Consider the following 17,459-nt stretch of genomic DNA (forward strand, 5'->3'; position numbering starts at 1 on the left):
GTTTTTTATATCAGACTACAAGACAGTCACATCCAGGTAAGCCATTATAGCCTATTTTTATTTGTTTTTAAGTATTCTACTAATTTCTCCTACAAATTCATTGAGCCGAAGCATAAACTTTAGCTTGTTTTGTCAGAGAAACTCCTCTCCCACTCCGCTACCGCTCGCTTCGGCCGCCATTACGCTCTGCCGAAAAGAATTATGGGATAGGTAGGACGGGAAAGGATCCACCACACCCATCCTTCCAATTCGGGGAAAAGGAGGACGTATTTGTGGGCCGCATTTGAAGGATCCTACGAATTTGGACAGCCTTCGTCGCGGCGCTGTGACGTAACATCCTTCAAATGAGTACTCCGAAGGATGCAGACCCTGAATTTGGACACAGCCATTGTTGTTGTTGTCGCTATTATGTGACGTAGTGGTGTCTGATTAGGGGCGAGATGTGGGCTGATGACGTCATCGTTTCAGAAAATATACGGATTCGCCGTCCACACGAAAACGTGAAAACGGCGTTTTCAAATTTATCCACCCTGGGACCCGGTTGCTGTTTCTTTTCTCGACAGTCAAAGCACAATGTTCAGTGTAATTGCTAACTATGATTTATATTATTTTCATATACATTCATATTTTAATGTACGTGCACTGGGAATTTTGTGTTATTTCACCATTGCTGTTTAGAGAAAAAGATTATTTCACACACGTTTGAAGTCTGTGTTTGGTCAAAATATTTTTAGTAGATTTGCATGATTCTGTTTTGTATTTATCTTTAACAGTTGTTGGCATCAGTGAATGATTCTGAGTCACACAGTGTGACTATGAAATAATTTTAGAGCAAAAAATGCCTTAATGTATGTTGTCCTCAATATACATCTTGTTTGCATTTTTTCTAAAGGTTATAAAGTGCTTCATCTTGTATATTTTTACAAGTGATTGTAAAAAGAATTTAAATACTTGACTCACTTAAAGAGACTGTTCACCCAGGTGTGGGGGAAATAGTCTTCCATTGAGATCCAAACAACATGTAACCATACTTTTATTCTATTCTTTTTTTATTGTATAGAAGAAACTTATTTGGAAAAACATGGGAATAAGTAAATTATGACAGAATTTCTATTTTTGGGTGAGATATCCTTTAAAAAAGGTATGATTACACATGAAACATGACAGCAAATGTTATTTATTTTAAAGAAAAATACAAGTGCTCATTTACACGACTAGTACAACTGTTGAAATACATATTGAATCATGTTCATAATAATGTCTTAAAGTAAACCAGTTGAACGGGTAATCTAATGTACAGGTTTGCTTGAATACATATATATATTTGTATGTTTTTGAAAAATAACACTTTCATTATATTTATCAAAGAAGTACAGCAAAGCATGAATAATTGTAAGGATTTATGTTTTTAATTAACACAACTTTTTCTTAATAGACTGAATTAAAAGGTGCATCTTAACAATTGAATTCATAATGGAACAATGGAATACATAATAACAATGGAAAAGTTAAGTTATTTCAGACGGTACTAATAATTTAGATTATTACTGTTTTACATGCTGGTTGCAGTGGTGAACTTTTTTTTTTTTACTTTTTTTTTGGTCAATTGTATATTTGTTTGTTTCCAAAAACATAAAAATGTCTTAGTGATTCCAAATTGTGGTGGAAGTACCACAAATACTTCATAAAGCTTTGGCCTATTTGAAGATCTCTGAAGTGAATTGAGCAAGACAGAGAGCAGCTCTCCAGTCAACAAAACAAGACAGTTCAATCGGATTAGACTTTCTTACAAAATTAGCCCTTTATCAGGAATTCTGTTTAGTGGGATTAAAACAACAGACAGATTTCTTTGTTTCATTTTACTGATGCGGAGAGACAATTGTAAGTTTTATGTACTTCGCGTGGACTATAATGATGAAGCACAAATTATTGTGTGATGGCTGTTACATCAAATAAAATATACTCAAACTGGGATGCAAAGGACTGAATTTTTTCTTAAACAACCTTTAAACAACAATTTTATCTATATTGCATATTACAAACTTCAAAAAATTATATTAAAATCATATTACATCATAGAAATTTAAAAACTGAAAAGTAAGTACTCCTTGGCCATGAAAACTGATTTTTAAAAACCAGTTGATTTGTGGACTGATATTTTGAAACAAAAACAGCAGTGAGTTAGCATGCAATTTATCTGATGCAAAGGCTTTAGTATTTATAGACTAAGTCTTTAGACCGTCAATGGAAGTGGTGATTACTTTCCTTCACTCATCCCTATCACGGCGGTCATAGTTCAAAAGCAGTCAGACTCAACAGGCTTTAAATAGCATGCATTTTTGAGAAAGGACACCCACTTTAAACCCAGCAATAAGGTCAGAAATCATTGGCAGCTCTGTCCACACATGCACTCACATGGGAGGCCTGACTGGAACAGAACCCGGGGTGAGCCCTGCTACTTCCCGAGGTCAGAGATGGGTCGGCAGCCCAAGATGAATTGGATGATTGAGCTGGCACTGCAGGTGACAGATGCTTGAATGGAAAAGCCACTAATTGGATGAGGTGGGTGGGCCATGGGTAAAGCGGGATTATGTCTGAGCATCAGTTAATCAGATTATTCCAGAAACAGATCTTGCTTTTTTAACTCATTCACCGTAATCTGTCACACAATGTCATGCCTCTACACCAAGACTGCACCTTAGTAGTCTTAGTATCGTTTATCAGTACCCGCTCTGTCTTGCGTTCTGCTTTTTACGTTCACAGTTTTGTCTTCTGTCAGACACCGAAAATCCGTTTTCATTTCCAGTTTCCTGCATTTCCATTTTCCATTTGCATTTTTAGGTCTCAGTGCTTGGCTACAAGGTCAAGGACCATAATGGTGTTTCCTGCTTTTGACGGATACATCCAAGAAAAAGGACTTAGCACTTGAAGTCTTGTGCTGTCTTAATACAGCATGGGGTTAGATGTAAGACTTGAAGTCAACATGTCTTTGAAATGTGGGCATCTCTTCACACTCCTCTTCTTCATTGTGTCCGTCACAGGAATTCAAGGTAACACAGTTAACTTTTATCACACGATGTAGATGAGGACAGACATTTTGGTTTAAATTTGTAAATGGCTGATTTCTACGGTGCAGTGTTACAGTTAAGAATGAAGATGCTCTTTTGGGCATATATTGTTATTAGTATTGTAACCTATCAAATAAATAATGAAGATGTATTGCGTATAAGGTTCCAAAATTTTGTTTTGATGAATAACATATAATTGTGTTTTAAATTGTTTTCATTTACTGTAAGTGTAAAACAACAACGCGTTTCAAATATAGAATTAGAGAGTGAAATTAAGAGAATTGGAGTGTGGAGAAAATTACCATAAATTTGAAAGATTAGATCATGTGCGCACTATTGGCTTTTTTCCCCCAGTAGTGCCCTCTACCACCAAAGAATAACACAATTTGTGTCCTCAGATTGGCCTGAGCTAAACTGTTGGCAAAAAAAAAGGCCAATGCAAAAATTTCTCCAAAAAAAAAAAAAAAAAGGCAGAATTTGTATTGGTAGAACCATACAGTTCCAGAAATATTTTCAAAATGTAAATTTGCTTGCTCTTTTAATTGCTCACATTTAATGACCTTCAAGCAGGAGTGAAGAAACAAATCTTTTAGCATTGCATAATATCCTATTTGTGGCAAAAGACTGTGAACTGAAAGCCCATGGGGGTTTTTAGAGCTGAGAAATATCAACCTTCTAAAGAATATTTTAGCAGAAATATGGCAAATTACAACAAAAGTTACTAACCTATTGTTTTTGCCAAATTAATTTTCTGTTGTTGTTCTCACAGACCGAAGCAGGCTAAATCCATCAGAGACCCTTCACACTATCAGCTTAACAAACCTGCCAAACCCGCCAAAGCAGAATTCAGGGATCAGGACTATATTTGAAATGGAAAAGCATCGCATCAAGAGGTCAGAGTTCTTCCACTCAGAGGTGAAAGTATGTCCACAGGAGACGATGAGGGAAGTCATAGCAAGTCACCAAACATACTACACACTGAGAGGTAACTCATGGCTGTAAAACATGTAAAAGTAATATCTTCTCTGTTAGAAAGTTTAACCAGCCAAATGCATCAATGGTTCTGTTTACTGCAGTTGCTCTCAACCCAATTTGTGAAAGCTGCCCTCGAAACTATGTACATTTTGTATGTCTCCTTAATCAAACAAACCTGAATCAGGTCATCAGCTCATTAGTAAAGACTCCAAGACTTGAAATGTGTCAGAAAAAACACTACTGACTTATGACTTTAAATTCAAATTTCGGTCAGTTAATTAAAAAAAAAAAAGTAAAAGTCGTGACGTATTGTCAAGTATGGTGACCCATACTCGAAATTGGTGCTCTGCGTTTAACCCATCCAAGTGCACACACACAGCAGTGAGTAGTGAACAAATGCACACACACACACACACACACACACACCGTGAACACACACCCGGAGCAGTGGGCAGCCATGCTGCGGCGCCCGGGGAGCAATTGGGGGTTCGGTGCCTTGCTCAAGGGCACCTCAGTCGTGGTATTGAGGGTGGAGAGAGCGCTGTACATTCACTCCCCCCACCTACAATCCCTGCCGGCCGGGGACTCGAACCCGCAACCTTTCGATTACGAGTCCGACTCTCTAACCATTAGGCCACGACTTCCCCACGTGCTTTTAGATTAAACATGAAAAATAATTTAGTTAAATGTTTTAAGATGATTAAATATAAAATATTTGCCTGTAGCATGTGCTAGTAGTAGAACTGCTGGCCTTGTCTTTAATGGTGTTTTTCACTTACATTAGATATTCCATATCTGTTGAGCTTTGATTTGTAAATACATTTACCATTAACAAAGAATAAACAAAAGTGTCTTTGTCAGTTTCCCTTTTCAGTGAAAGTGAGAAAATAAATATTTAGGTTATGTGCTCCAAAAAAACTGGACATGCCTGTATCAAACGGACAGCAATTTGAAGTGACAATTTGGGAATAGGTAGCATAGACATAGACAGACCAAAAACTTGCAAGCCATATTATTTCACATTGTCAGTACATTATCAAAAAAAAAAAAAAAAAAAAAAACACACAAAAAAAACTACTATATAGTATGAAAAACAGTACATCAAACAAGTGGTATGTTCAAACTTGCAGTACAACTATGCTCAAATTACATAAACATATTCATTTACATCCTCTTTTGAAGTGTAGGAGCTAGAGAGAGAAAACAAACAAACCAAAAAAAAACAAAAAAATATTTTTTCACATTCTAAAATTAAGTGTTCCTGTAATGTGGGAGTCATGACACCAGAGTTGTGAATCCAAATACTAGCTTCATTAAAAAGAGCGTGGTCAGACCTGCAGGGTAAATCACCAGCAAACAATAGCATCCAAGAATAATCCAAGAGAGTATTCCAACGAACAGGTGCAAGGTCAGGGCAGGCAGCAAACCAGCAAACAAGCAAAACACAGAAACAGTCCAAGATCAAAAACACTTAGGCAAGGCAAGGGAACACGGAAACTAGGAAAACGTTACAGGCTTACAATCATCAGTGGTGTGAGAGTGTGTGTGCCATTCTTATAGTGTGTGACTGATAAGGTGATGAGAGACAGGTGGCTGCAATTGGTGAGTGCTGATGATTCCGGGCAAAGGATTATGGGAAATGGAGTCCTGGGTGAATGTTAAAAGTCAGGGATGGAGTGCCCTCTGGTGGCTTCCAGACGCTCCTTAACAGACCAGAGTCCAGGAGGGAGGTGGAGTGGAGGTAGAACAAGGGGAGGGATAGAGGGCCAGGTCCATGAGGAAGGGGAGGAACAGGGAACAGAGTCAGAGCCAGCGGAGCAGGAAGCCAAGGCGGAACAGGGATTCAAGGCGGAGCAGGTGGGACTGGAACAAAGAGCACAGAGAGGTTTACAGCGGCCTCTGCGGCTATAACAGGGAAGCAGAGAGTTCACAGACGGCCTCCATAGCCATGACAGTACAGGCAGAGAGTTCACAGATAGCCTCTTTTGCCTGGACAGGACATTGAGTGAATTCAGAGGTGATCTCGGTGACCATGACAGGAAGGACTGGGAGTTCATGAACGGCTGTTCACAGGTTTCATGTTCACAGGCCATGATAGGCATGACTGAGTATTAACAGATGGCCTCCTTGGCCATGGGTGGACAGTTAAAGGATTCAGAAACAACCTTTTTGGTCATGACAGGGCAAACAGGGAGTTTGGGACTGGCCTTCCTGGCCAAGACAGGACAGTCACAGAGCTCAGAAATAACCTTCTTGGTCGTTATGGGACAAACAGAGGGCTCAAGATCGGCCTCCTTGGCTGGGACAGGGCAAACAGGGAGTTCAGGGAGTTCCTGAGTGAATTCAGAAGTACTCTCTGCGACCATAACAAGCATGATTTGCTTCTAGGGCCGAGACGGGTATGACAGGGGATTCACTGACAGTTTCAATGACCACGTCAAGACAGACGAAGAGTTCATAAGTGGACACCCCTACCTTGAAGGGAGCTGAGGTGAACACCATCGCCACCTCTGAAGGTTCTGCAGCGATAGCAATAGGAGCTTCAAAAAGCACAGAGAGTTCAAAGACAGCACTTCTGGTCATAACAGAGATTGGGAGAGTTTCAATTTAGTGTCCGTGGTAGGATCATAGGTGACTGGACACATCAGGAGTTTGGGGAAGAGTGCCGCTGCTGCCTTGGGAGGAGCTGGAGCAGACTAAAGGACAGGACTGGGCTCTGGGACAGATTTAAGGGCTGGAGCAAGCTCTGGAACAGACTTGGGGACTGGAGTGGGCTCAGAAATTACTTTGGGGATTAAAGTGGGCGCCACCGCCTCAGGAGGTTCTTCAGTAGAGGCTGCCACCTCTGGGGGAACTACAGTGGTGTGAGAGGCCCAAACACACAGGCATAACTGGCAGAACAGAGAGTACAATGTCTATTTCCAAAACTGACTGTGCAGTGCTCAGGGAACTGGAGTGAGTAGTGGCCGGCAGGCTTGAGAGCGTTGAAACAGTGTTGCTTGAGAACGCCAAGTTTGCGTGGCTCGGGAGCGCAGATTTCACTGGGTAACCTGCAGCTCGTACAGACACCAGCAGTGGATCCTCCACGTTGGATGCCAGCCTCGAAGACCTTGGGATTGACTTTGTGTTTCTAGGCATATGATGGGATGAGGCTCTGGAAAGGTGGCCATTACGGGACTCTGGGTTCTGAGTCTCTGGGTTGGCAGCCATTTTGTGAATGGTCTCTGGGCTCTGGAATGGCAGACATGACGGGACAAGACTCAGAAGTAACCATAACAGTGGAAGACTGTGGTGTGGCAGCCATGTTACGGTCCTCGTCCACCACACCCTCGGTAAATGCAGAGCTGCTTAATCGCAGTGTCAGATCGATATAAATGTCCAAAGTCCAATTTGGGTCATGCAGTGGCTCAGCTAGGTCTCTCCGAAAATATCATCAGGCAAATATTATCCATAAAAGTCAGATAGGCCAGTTCAACAAAGTCTGCAACATAATCCTCAATAGGACGATCTCCTTGGCAAAAATGCATTATTTGGACTGCTGGATCCATACCTGGTTTGGATAACTCCATAAAAGCTGCTGGGTGTGGCTGATGATTCTGTAACATGGGAGTCGCGACACTGGAGTCGTGGATCCAAATATTAGCTTTATTAAAAAGAACGTGGTCAGACAGGCAGGGTAAATCTCCAGCAAACAATAAAATCCAAGAATAATTCAAGAGAGTAATCCAACGAACAGGCGCAAGATCAGGGCAGGCAGCAAACAATCAAAATACGGAAACAGTCCAAGATCAAAAACACGTAGGCAAGGAAACAAGGGAACACAGAAACTGGGAAAACGCTACTAACAATCATCAGCAGTGTGAAAGTGTGTGTGTGCCATTCTTATAGGCTGTATCCGAAATCGCCCCCTACACCCTCAAATAGTGCACTCACTGCAGAATTCAATTCAATTCACCATTATTTGCATAGTGCTTTTAACAATGCAAACTGTGTCAAAGCAGCTTTACATCAGCTTGATATAAAGCTGGGTGGCTTTATATCAGCTTAAAGTATTTAGACAGGGAAATAGTATGTCAAAATAGTGTCATAATCAGCAGTTTAAATCTAGTCAGATTGTGCAGAGGACTCATCTGGTTCCTGTGGTCAGTCCCGATGGCCGTCTAAGAGACAGGGTCTTCACTGGGGATATGTCTCTGGGGCTCATCTAGTTGTCCTGGTATCTGCTGACGTTGAGGGCTGTAGAGGTCATCTCTAGGTGCTGATCCACCATCTGATCTGGATACAGACTGGATCTGGGTGGCTATGGTGACCTCAGATTAAGAAAGACCTAATTAATGCAGCGTACAATCCTTTAACGGATCTGAATTATGCGATAGTGTATTATGTGTAAGCCAGGTTAAAGAGATGGGTCTTTAATCTAGATTTAAACTGACAGAGTGTGTCTGCTCCCCGAACAGTGTTAGGTAGATTGGAAAATGATCTACCGCCCGCAGTTGATTATGATATTCTAGGTATTATCAAATGACCAGAGTTTTGAGATCGCAGTGGACGTGAAGGACTATAGTGTGATAAGAGCTCACTCAAATACTGAGGTGCAAAACCATTCAGGGCCTTATAGGTAATTAGCAAGATCTTAAAATATATACAATGTTTAATAGGGAGCCATTGCAGTGTTGGCAGAACCGGGCTGTCCAGTACAGATCCAGTAGCACTAATAGAGAGATACAACCATGATCAGATGATAAAAGCAGGTCGTTTGCAACTCTAATGAGAGCAGTCTCAGTACTATGATATGGTCTAAAACCTGACTGGAAATCCTTATATATATAATTTTCTCTAAGAAGGAACATAGTTGTGATGATACTACCTTTTCTAATATCTTTCACAGAAAAGGGAGATTCGAGCTCGGTCTGTAATTAATTAATTCTTTGTGTCAAGTTGTGGTTTTTTAAATGAGAGTCTTAATAACAGCCAGTTTGAAGGTTTTTGGGACATATCCTAATGACAACGAGTAAATAATATTCAGAAGAGGATCTATTACTTCTGGAATCACCTCTTTTAGGAGCTTAGATGGAACAGGGTCTAACATACAGGTTGTTGGTTTCGATGATTTAACAAGTTTAACAATTCTTCATTTCCAATGGAAGAGAATGAGTGGAATTGTTCCTCAGGAGATCTATAGTGTACTATCTGATGCGATACAGCTGCATGGTTACAATTTTATCTCTAATAGTTTCGATCTTGGAAGTAAAGTAGTTCATAAAGTCATTACATGGGTAATATCTGCACCTGCTGATGTTATATTTTTTGTTAATTTAGCCACTGTATTGAATAAATACTTGGGGTTGTGTTTGTTTTTTTCTAAAAGAGATGTAAAGTAAGCAGATCTAGCAGTTTTTAAGTATTTTCCCGCCAAGCAATACGAAATAGCTCTAATTTTGTTTTTCTCCAGCTGCACTCCATTTTCCGGTCTGCTCTCTTTAAGGCCCGAGTGTGCTCATTATACCACGTGTTGGACTCTTTTCCTTAATCTTCCTTAAGCGTAAAGGAGCAACTGTATCTAAGGTGCTAGAAAAGAGAGTGTCCATAGTTTCCGTTACATCATCAAGTTGTTCTGAGCTATTGGATATGCTGAGGAACTGAGATAAATTGGGAAGATTATTTATAAAACAGTCTTTTGTGGTAGAAGTGATGGTCCTACCATGGAATATACACAAAACTAGATAATGATCTGAGATATCATCGCTCTGCTCCAAAATTGCAGTGCTACTAACATCAATTCCATATGACAGTATTAAATCTAGAGTATGATTTCAACAATGAGTAGGTACTGGCATGTGTTGTTTCCCTGCAAACTTACCTCCATAATGGTGACTTCAAACTTTATTATTTTCAATAAAACACGGGCAGCCCTCACTTAGCCTCCAGGAAGCCTTAGCACTGTTTTATTGAAAATAATAAAGTTCGAAGTCACCATTATGGCGGTAAGCACTTGTTTTATTTGGGTTCCTGACCCTTGACTTTTTAACTTAAGTTTTTCTGTGGCTGCAGTAACTGTGTGTTTCTGAAGCATGTTTGCTACAGCAAAAGTTGAGAAGACAAGCAGATAGTAAGGGTTACTTATTGGTGATTCAGTCATCATGTAGTGTCCCGGTTCACTGATCTCATCCAGAGGCTGATCGCTGAGAACATTTTTTAGGCTTAATAATTTTGATTTATAGTAGCCCTAGAATTCTACTGCATTATTTTTTGTCCTGCATTAATGTTTTGAACAAGATCATGTAGACTCACACAGATATCAAGATTCAGCGTATGAATCTCAACAATCGTGACAATCAATCAAAAGCTTGTTTTGTGATGTTCAGAGTTGATCTGAATATTGTTGATTGTCGAGGTTCATATGCTGAATCTTGATATATGTGAGTCTACATGAGCCCATCCAAATAATTTCTGCAAAATGACTTAATGTTCAAAATATTAAAGCAGGACAAAATTTGATGAAGTTGTATTCTAGAGCTACTATAAAGTGAAATAACTCAATCTAAATAAATTCCTCATAGAGCAGCCTCTGGAGGAGATCAGAGAATCAGGCCACTACGTGATGACTGAATCATCAGATCAGCTTTTTTTTGCAAATTTTGCTAAACTTAAACATTAAAACTTAAGTTAAAAAGTCAAGGGTCAAGGACTCAACTAAAGCAAGTGCTTACCTCCATAATGGTGACTTCAAACTTTATTATTTTCAATAAAACAGAGCTTAGGCTTCCTGGAGGCTAAGTGAGGGCTGCCCGTGCAGGGCCAGTGCTAAGGGGCCAACGTTTTGCCAATGAGCAAATTCTCAGGGGCCCTGTGCTGGCAGCCCGTAAAGGGCCAGTGCAGGCTTGTTTGCAGGGTTAACACCAATTGACTATAGAATATCTATAAATGCTGATCCCAAAGAATCGTTTTCATTATTTATTTATTTAGTCATTTAGCAGACGCCTTTATCCAAAGCGACTTACAAATGAGGACATAAGAAGCAATCAAAACCAACAAAAGAGCAACAACGAGCAAGTGCTATTACAAGTCTTGGTTAGCCTATTATTATTATTATTATTATTTTTTTTTATAAATAAAAAGACATAGAGAAAATAAAATTAGAATAGAGAGTGCTAGTCAAGTAAAGATGGAGCAGATGAGTTTTTAGCTGTTTCTTGAAGATGGGTAAGGATTCGGCTGCTCGGATTGAGTTGGGCAGGTCATTCCACCAGATGGGAACAGTTAATGAAAAAGTCAGTGAAAGTGTTTTTGTGCGTCTTTTGGGATGGCACTTGTGTCGTTCACTTGAAGAACGCAAGCTTCTAGAGGGCACATAAGTCTGAAATAATGAATTTAGGTAAAGGGGTGCAGAGCCAGTGGTGGTTCTGTCGGCAAACATTATCAACATGGATATTAAAATCACCAACAATTAGGACTTTATCTGCAGCCAGCACTAACTCAGATAGAAAATCAGCAAATTCTTTAATAAAAGTCTGTATGGTGCTCTGGTGGCCTGTATACAGTAGCCAGTACAAACATCACAGGGGATTTATCATTAACACTTGTTTCTTTGGATAACATTATGTGAAGCACCATTACTTCATATAATCATCCATTCATTCATTATAGAAGCGCTCATCCACGGCGTAATACAACACAGGTACAAATTAATTGTAAATTGACTATTAGGGTTTATACATAATTTCCATAACAGAGTTCATGACTAATCCTTCAATCTTACTACTGGAGCTGCCCATTTAAAATGATTATTAAACAGGAACCAAATTATGCAAAAGCGGCAGTCCTTCCAGTGCACTCAGTGTCCGAATTCACTCATTCGTTTTCATTCACTCCTTCAAGTGAACTGTATGAGTGGACTAATGTAGGGAATAGTGAATGAGGGTATAGGGGGCGATTTCGGATACAGCCATAGTGTGTGACTGATAAGGTGATGAGAGACAGGTGACTGCAATTGGTGAGTGCTGATGAGTCCAGGCAAATGATTATGGGAAATGGAGTCCTGGTTGAATGGTAAAAGCCAGGGATGGAGTGCCCTCTGGTGGAGCTCATGGGCACTCCAGCTGGTGATTGTGACAGCTTTATTATTTATAAATAAATAAACAGTTAGTCATGAAATAGATCCATCTATGAGAAGTGTATTTAAATTTAGAGAAACATGCCAAGGCAGTTGAAGGCAGAAAATGTAATCTACAGAGAATAAAGGGGTATAATTAATCAAAATAAGATGTGTTTATGAAATATGAATTAATGAAATACCTCTATTGTATTACTTCAGTTTTATTTAATTGCAATTTAGCAATACAGAAAAATATATTTTACTACAAAACAGATCCAGTAAGATTTTAATGTATGCTGTGAATTTTCTCATCTGAACACTTGTTTGTTGACCTTGTCAGTTTGCCAGGAAGCTGTATGGGAGGCTTTCCGGATCTTTCTGGACAGAATTCCCAGCAGCTCAGAGTACCAGAAATGGGTCCACAAATGCCAGCATGAATCTATGTGCATCTCAGATCTCGCCATGAATTTCAGCAATTCACAGGAACACATAAACATGATCTACAGGGTAAACTATTTAAAAATTCACATAATACTGAAAATTCAAAAGATGTCAAACAACTTTTTGTGAATACAGCATAAATGTGTTTTGTTTGTATGAATTAAGGTATTTAGGCTGATTTATCTATATTAAATCAAATGTCTGATTTATGTAAATGTTGCTATTTTTAGGTTACCATTTTTTTTTCAGTGTGTCTATGGGTGATTGTGAAATAAGACCTGCTCTGAATATCTGAGCATAATTCAAACTCTGTTTTTAGTCAAATGGCCAAAACTGAGAGGAATAGTTTACCCCAAAATGAAAATTCACTGAAAATGTACTCACCCTCAGGGCATCCAAGATGTAAAGGAGTTTGTTTAGTCATCGGAACTGATTTGGAGAAATTTACAATTACATCGCTTGCTCACCAATGGATCTTCTGTCAGAATGAGAACAGCTGATAAAACATCACAATAATCCACCAGTAATCCATACAACCATCAATTACATGTTTGAATGCAACAAATCCATCATCAATGCATTCTGGAAAAAATATGAGTCCATAACTCCACCAGAGAATAAGGCCGTTTCTCAATATGCGTACTTGTCTGTACTTGTGTTCTTGTGGACTTGTTAAACGTCATCAGTCGCTGCCCAAGTACTGTTCCAATTCAAAGTTCACATCTAGCCAAGTCCAGTTCAAATCCCCGGATGTGTTCTTGATCCGCCCCTTTTACCGAGGATGCATCGAGAGGTGACTTGTGCGGACTTGATACGGGCCATAACCCAGAATTCAGTTCGTCCTCCCGTCCTCGAGAGTTCGTTCTTCTGAGTCGAACTTGGCAAGTCCAAACTCGAAAGGACGTAAGTCCAGACTCTGCGAACTTGGTATTGAGAAACGGCCTAAGTCCATCCCCTGTTGTTTCTCACATCAACATCGACCAGCGAATTTATTAAAGGGACAGTTCACCCAAAAATTAAAATTCTGTCATCATTTACTCACCTCAAGTAGTTCCAAACCTGTATGAATGTCTTTGTTCTGCTGAACACAAAGGAAGATATTCTGAAGAATGCGGGAAACAGAGCAGTTCTGGGGCACCGTTGACTTCCATAGTATATTTTTTCCTATTATGGAAGTCAATGGCGCCCCAAAACAGCCTGGTTACAAACTTTCTTCAGAACATCTTCCTTTGTGTTCATCAGAGCAAAGACATTCATACAGGTTTGGAACTACTTGAGGTGAGTAAATGATGACAGATTTGTCATTTTGGGGTGAACTATCCCTTTAAGAACTGTTTTGGATTGTTTTTACTTGTAAATGGCACTTGATCTGTGCTGATTTATCTCCTGATTCAGATGAGATAACTTTTTTTCAAAGGAGAAAGCAATATTATTGATAAAGTGCTCATATTTTAGCTGGAAGCAACAGTTTGAAGTTAAAAACATCTTAATGATGGATTTATTAATTGCAAACAAACACCTTTTTGCTTCTCAAGATGTTAACTGATGGACTGGAGTGGTGTGGATTATTGTGATGTCTTTATCAGCTGTTTGGACTCTCATTCTGACGGCACCCATTCACTGCAGAGCATCCATTGCTGAGCAAGTGATTTCTCCAAATCTGTTGCTGATGTATAAGCGCTATAGAAATAAAGGTAACTTAAAGGTGACTGTTCTGATGAAGAAACAAACCCATCTACATCTTGGATGGCCCGAGGGTGAGTACATATATATTTTTTTAATTTAAGTTAAATTTGTTTTGTAATATGTTTGCTTTTCTTTTACAGAGGGCGAATGTGAATAGTGAAAAAATAGAACGGTGAGACTGCACTTGGAATCATGACTATTATTTCATATTCTGGAAACATCTTCAAATAATCTATAACAAAAATGGTGAACCATGATTATTTGAAGATCATGATACATATTTATTTTAAATTCATAGAAATATAACTGAAGAGCCAACAACTGATGGAGTACTAAGAATGGAAGGTATAGTTGAATTGTTTTTGGTATTCAATGAGATGTTATCATAATTTTTGTAAATTCAACTAAACTCCAATCTCTGTTGTTCAGGGTCAGAGGAAGTGCTGACTGAAGCAGCAGTAGAAGAATTGGTTCCCCCAGATCTACCTAGTACTGTCAGTACTACGACAGACACCTCTACTGCCTCACAGGTCTGGAGTACAATTTACATAGCATACTACATGTACTTTAAAAGACAGTACGGATTTGCATAGCTGTATTAGGTGTAACATAAGCAATGCCACCCATCCAAGGCCACGAGACAGAGGGAAGTTAGCGAGGGAAGGCAATAAAAAACTGAACTGGAATAAAGCCCTTGTATGTTGGAGTAATTTGGCACTAAACTCTGCAAGATCGTAGCAGGACTGGACACCCCTGGTTTACAACACAAAAATAGATCTTACCCACAGAGGACTTCTCCAGCTTTGTATCATGGGACTAGTGGAAATAGTGTAGACATGAGGGACTCTTCTCCTGTGGTGGTTTGAGCCTTCTTTGACCATTGTATGTATATTTGCACCGATGCCTTTCCACATATTGATAAATTCACACCTAATTGTGGTGATAAATGTAGTAAGTTTCTCACATGTGGAATCTAAAGGTCGACCATATGGTGCAAATACATTTTACATTTACATTTATATAGTTCACACATACTTTTATCTACAGGAATTTACAAATGAATAATAAAATGATTAGTAAAGTTCAACTGGTCATCAAACATTTACCCCAGGTTCTTTGCTATCTTTGTTGGCATCGTTGTTGTAGAGCACACCTTTGCGATGTTGTCTGCGAATGATCGTTGGAACTATGATTTTCACAGAACTATGTTGGTAACAATAGAACTTGCAATCATAGTTAATGTCACCATAGGCAATGCTTTTGTAACAACGCTTAGCCTAACCATGTACCTTAGGTTGTCATTGTAAAGGGAAGCAGGACTAACTGAACACAACTTGAGGAAGGAAAGTTTTTCAGCTGCTGTAGAATGAAATATTGTTTGTCTTTAGCAGGGGAGTTACCCAAGCCTGCTTGAATACAGAGAGAAACTTTCCAGTAGTGACAGATGTGTTGTTGATGTGAGTGAGAGTCAGAAGTTGAGGAACTGGAAGTTGGTGGCAGAGGATGGGGTAAAGAGAAGGATGTTCTGAACAGTTTGTAGGTGTTTAGTGGAGGGAAGGGATGATGATATTTTTAAAGAATTTTTATTGCAGCACTTGCATGAATTCTTCAGTTAATATAGTAAAATTAAATTAAATAATAAGAAAATATTTAACCCAAGAAGTTTTTTTTTTTTTGCACTAATTATTAAATAGCTCTTGTGATACAGTTGCAGGAGTTGGATCTTCACAATGTAGTTCCTGAGCAGCCAGTACATCAGGTCATAGAGTTCAGCGTTATACTGAAGGACTATGGGTATCAGGAGATACTGAGAGACACCGATTCACCTCAGTATCATGACCTGTCAAGGCATCTTCAGGATCAGGTGTGTGAAAATGACCAAACAATGATCCAGAATTCAGTGTTTTTGAGGAATCAAAGTGTGCATATAATAACACATACTGTGATTTTCTGCAGATTACCTTAATTTGTTCCTGCAAGCCTTAAAATCATTGGAGAAATGATAACTGCAAGAGCAAATTAACATGATTACAAGGCTGATAAAGAGTGAAAATAGTGTCTATTTCCTTATAGCCACCCACAACACATAAAACAATGACTCTCCTTATCCATTCTTTTAGATTAAAAAAATAAATTAACAGAGTTTATATACAATAATAAGCTGATGTAATAAACATTAACAATGTTTGCAACCTAAAATGTTTAGTTAAATCAATTAATGAGAATAATAGAACTTCCAACATGTATTCAAATTGTAAGTCCCTTGAATTTTATTTTATTAAAGTGCAAGAGGCTCAGATTATTCAACAGTGTTGTTGAAAACTTCACGCTCTGTGAATCTGTTGGGGATTGTTCTGTTCTGTCTTGACAATGATTGTGCAGTTCTGGTTAATACATTTGCCTATACACCCATATATGATAAGCAACATTAGATATTAAAGTGCATACTTGTTTGTTTTTTGCAGATGCAACATGCTTTTAATGACCTACCTGGATTTATGGATGTCCAAGTGTTAAGTATTAGGTAGGCGTACTCTTTTAATATGACTTTAATTATAACAGCAGTGACCAACTGAGCTCTGAATTACTGCTGCAAAAATAATGATTATACATTCATAATGAAATACAAGCCTATCTGTGTTTGTGTCCTGTTTCCATTAACTTTTCATATTTCACTAGGGAGCTGTTTGTGCATGTCTGATTACTTGTTGCATTTGATTTTTTTTCTGTTTTCTTTCATACACGCAAGTGAGGCAGAAGCACCTAAAGGGTAAACAGTTACTTGATGTGTTGTATAATGTGTGTAGTCTTTGTGTGCATCACCGTTTCTATTGCTTCAATTAAACGTCAGCTACACAAATAAATATAAATACACATTGCTTCTATTTATCCAGAGCTGGAGGACTATCTGTAGTTTACTCGGCTGTATTTGAGACTACCATACCTTCCATTGCTGATGGAAATCTGAACATTGGCACGGCTGTTTTATCTACAGGACCAAGTCTGAAGGATATGATAGTTAAAGCACTGAGCAAAAATGCATCTCTTCTTGATCTTAATTCACTGACCTTTGAGACAGGTAAATGTATATATTTATAAATATGTATTTTCATTTACAATTTATTTAAAAAAATCTTGTTTGATTATTTTATCACATAGTATTTATAAGTTGTGTACACACTTTCTCACATCAG

General features: G+C 38.8%; 1 protein-coding gene across 6 annotated transcripts in view; it reads left to right on the forward strand.

Moving 5' to 3' along the window:
• The window catches only part of LOC306844127 (interphotoreceptor matrix proteoglycan 1-like), a 34,181-nt gene that overhangs the window by 8,212 nt on the left and 8,510 nt on the right, over positions 1–17,459 (forward strand). For 5 of the 6 annotated variants that reach the window (XM_079376048.1, XM_079376052.1, XM_079376051.1 and 2 more), the window contains exons 1-10: positions 2,579–3,050; positions 3,838–4,053; positions 12,479–12,645; positions 14,406–14,437; positions 14,564–14,610; positions 14,695–14,795; positions 15,974–16,129; positions 16,731–16,789; positions 17,015–17,035; positions 17,160–17,344. In XM_079376048.1, the coding sequence (XP_079232174.1) occupies positions 2,954–3,050; positions 3,838–4,053; positions 12,479–12,645; positions 14,406–14,437; positions 14,564–14,610; positions 14,695–14,795; positions 15,974–16,129; positions 16,731–16,789; positions 17,015–17,035; positions 17,160–17,344 (1,081 nt within the window). In that variant the 5' untranslated portion in view covers positions 2,579–2,953. Of the gene's footprint in view, positions 1–2,578; positions 3,051–3,837; positions 4,054–12,478; positions 12,646–14,405; positions 14,438–14,563; positions 14,611–14,694; positions 14,796–15,973; positions 16,130–16,730; positions 16,790–17,014; positions 17,036–17,159; positions 17,345–17,459 lie in introns of those variants that run through there. The other variant, XM_079376049.1, reaches the window with a different exon arrangement.

Source organism: Barbus barbus, assembly GCF_936440315.1.
Source record: "Barbus barbus genome assembly, chromosome: 24".
NCBI lineage: Eukaryota > Metazoa > Chordata > Actinopteri > Cypriniformes > Cyprinidae > Barbus > Barbus barbus.